The 1,091-nt window shown below is 40.6% G+C and overlaps 1 protein-coding gene across 1 annotated transcript; it reads left to right on the top strand.

Annotated features, from left to right (window-relative positions):
* Positions 1–290: 290 nt before the first annotated feature.
* On the top strand, positions 291–754 carry BDBG_17363 (uncharacterized protein; the record flags this gene model as incomplete). Its single annotated transcript, XM_031725099.1, has 2 exons — positions 291–366; positions 414–754. 2 exons carry the CDS (start codon positions 291–293, stop codon positions 752–754), a joined length of 417 nt encoding a protein of 138 aa, XP_031579365.1.
* Positions 755–1,091: the final 337 nt, after the last annotated feature.

Below are 1,091 nucleotides of genomic sequence, written 5' to 3'. Positions count from 1 at the left end.
TCAGTTGAACATTAATTTTTGCCCATTCATCATCGAGCATATCGCGAACCGCATGTTGAGACAGCATCATACAGATCCAGAGACTGCACCTCCCATAGTAAGCAAGATGTGGATATATTGATTCATCAAACACCTGCCAGATTACAAACAAGTCAAGCAAAAACCCATGAATCCAAAATGATGCCCCAGATCTCAACATATACGATGGTGATGGTGATGTATGCAATCACTTTACCCCGCCACCTGCAGATTGATCATCAACTGCCTCCTCACAATTAACCTCCCCAGAGATGGTTGCAAAACTATGTCACCAAATCAATACAGCAGCCAAGGCCTTAGAAGATGTGAAGGATATCCTTACACCTGGTTTGACAAGGCAGTTGAACAAGATCTTCAAGGGTAGCATGGTCCAGGACTCCAGGCAGAATTGAACGCGCACCGTGAGGGTGAACTTGCAGGTCATTATCAAGCAAATAGACATCAGGTCGTCAAATCCTCCCGCAGGCAGGTGCAAGTAGATGGAGTCCTCACTATTAAGGATGCCAATCGCAAGATCGCGACCCATAGAGCAGATGAGATGAAAAAGATGTTCAATAAGACTCTTCAATTGATTGGAATCAAATCTACAAAATCTACAGCCACTCAATCACAACAAGATAATTCTATAGAATCTCAACTTACAGTGGATTCTACACCTTCTAATGAGTATATAGATAATCTTTATGTTATAGATAGATGTGATGATGATTATTAATTAATTTTTGAAGATTACTATATTCAAAATATTTTCTTTACAGTGTGGTTTTCCGTACGCTGTGGCGCACTCACTACAGAGAGTGAGTAAGCATGGCACGGTTATTCGCGAACTTCAGTCTATATAGTTGTGTGTAGCCAAGGGCCGCTAACCCTATTGATTACGCGAGAGATAGAAATAGAGGTAAAGAATCCGCGAGGAGCGGGATTTCTTACAATATGTCTAGATTCTCTATCAACAGTTCTCACACTGTGACACATTTCTGCAATCTCATAGTTAATAAAAGATGAGTCTCTGAGTACTTGTAAAATCTGAGTAATCAAGATAATGTAAATGC

The sequence above is a fragment of the Blastomyces gilchristii genome (genome assembly GCF_000003855.2).
Source record: "Blastomyces gilchristii SLH14081 genomic scaffold supercont1.13, whole genome shotgun sequence".
In the NCBI taxonomy this organism is placed as follows: domain Eukaryota; kingdom Fungi; phylum Ascomycota; class Eurotiomycetes; order Onygenales; family Ajellomycetaceae; genus Blastomyces; species Blastomyces gilchristii.
The sequence above is the reverse complement of the archived record's forward strand: the minus strand, read 5'-3'. Positions and strand labels throughout refer to the sequence as shown.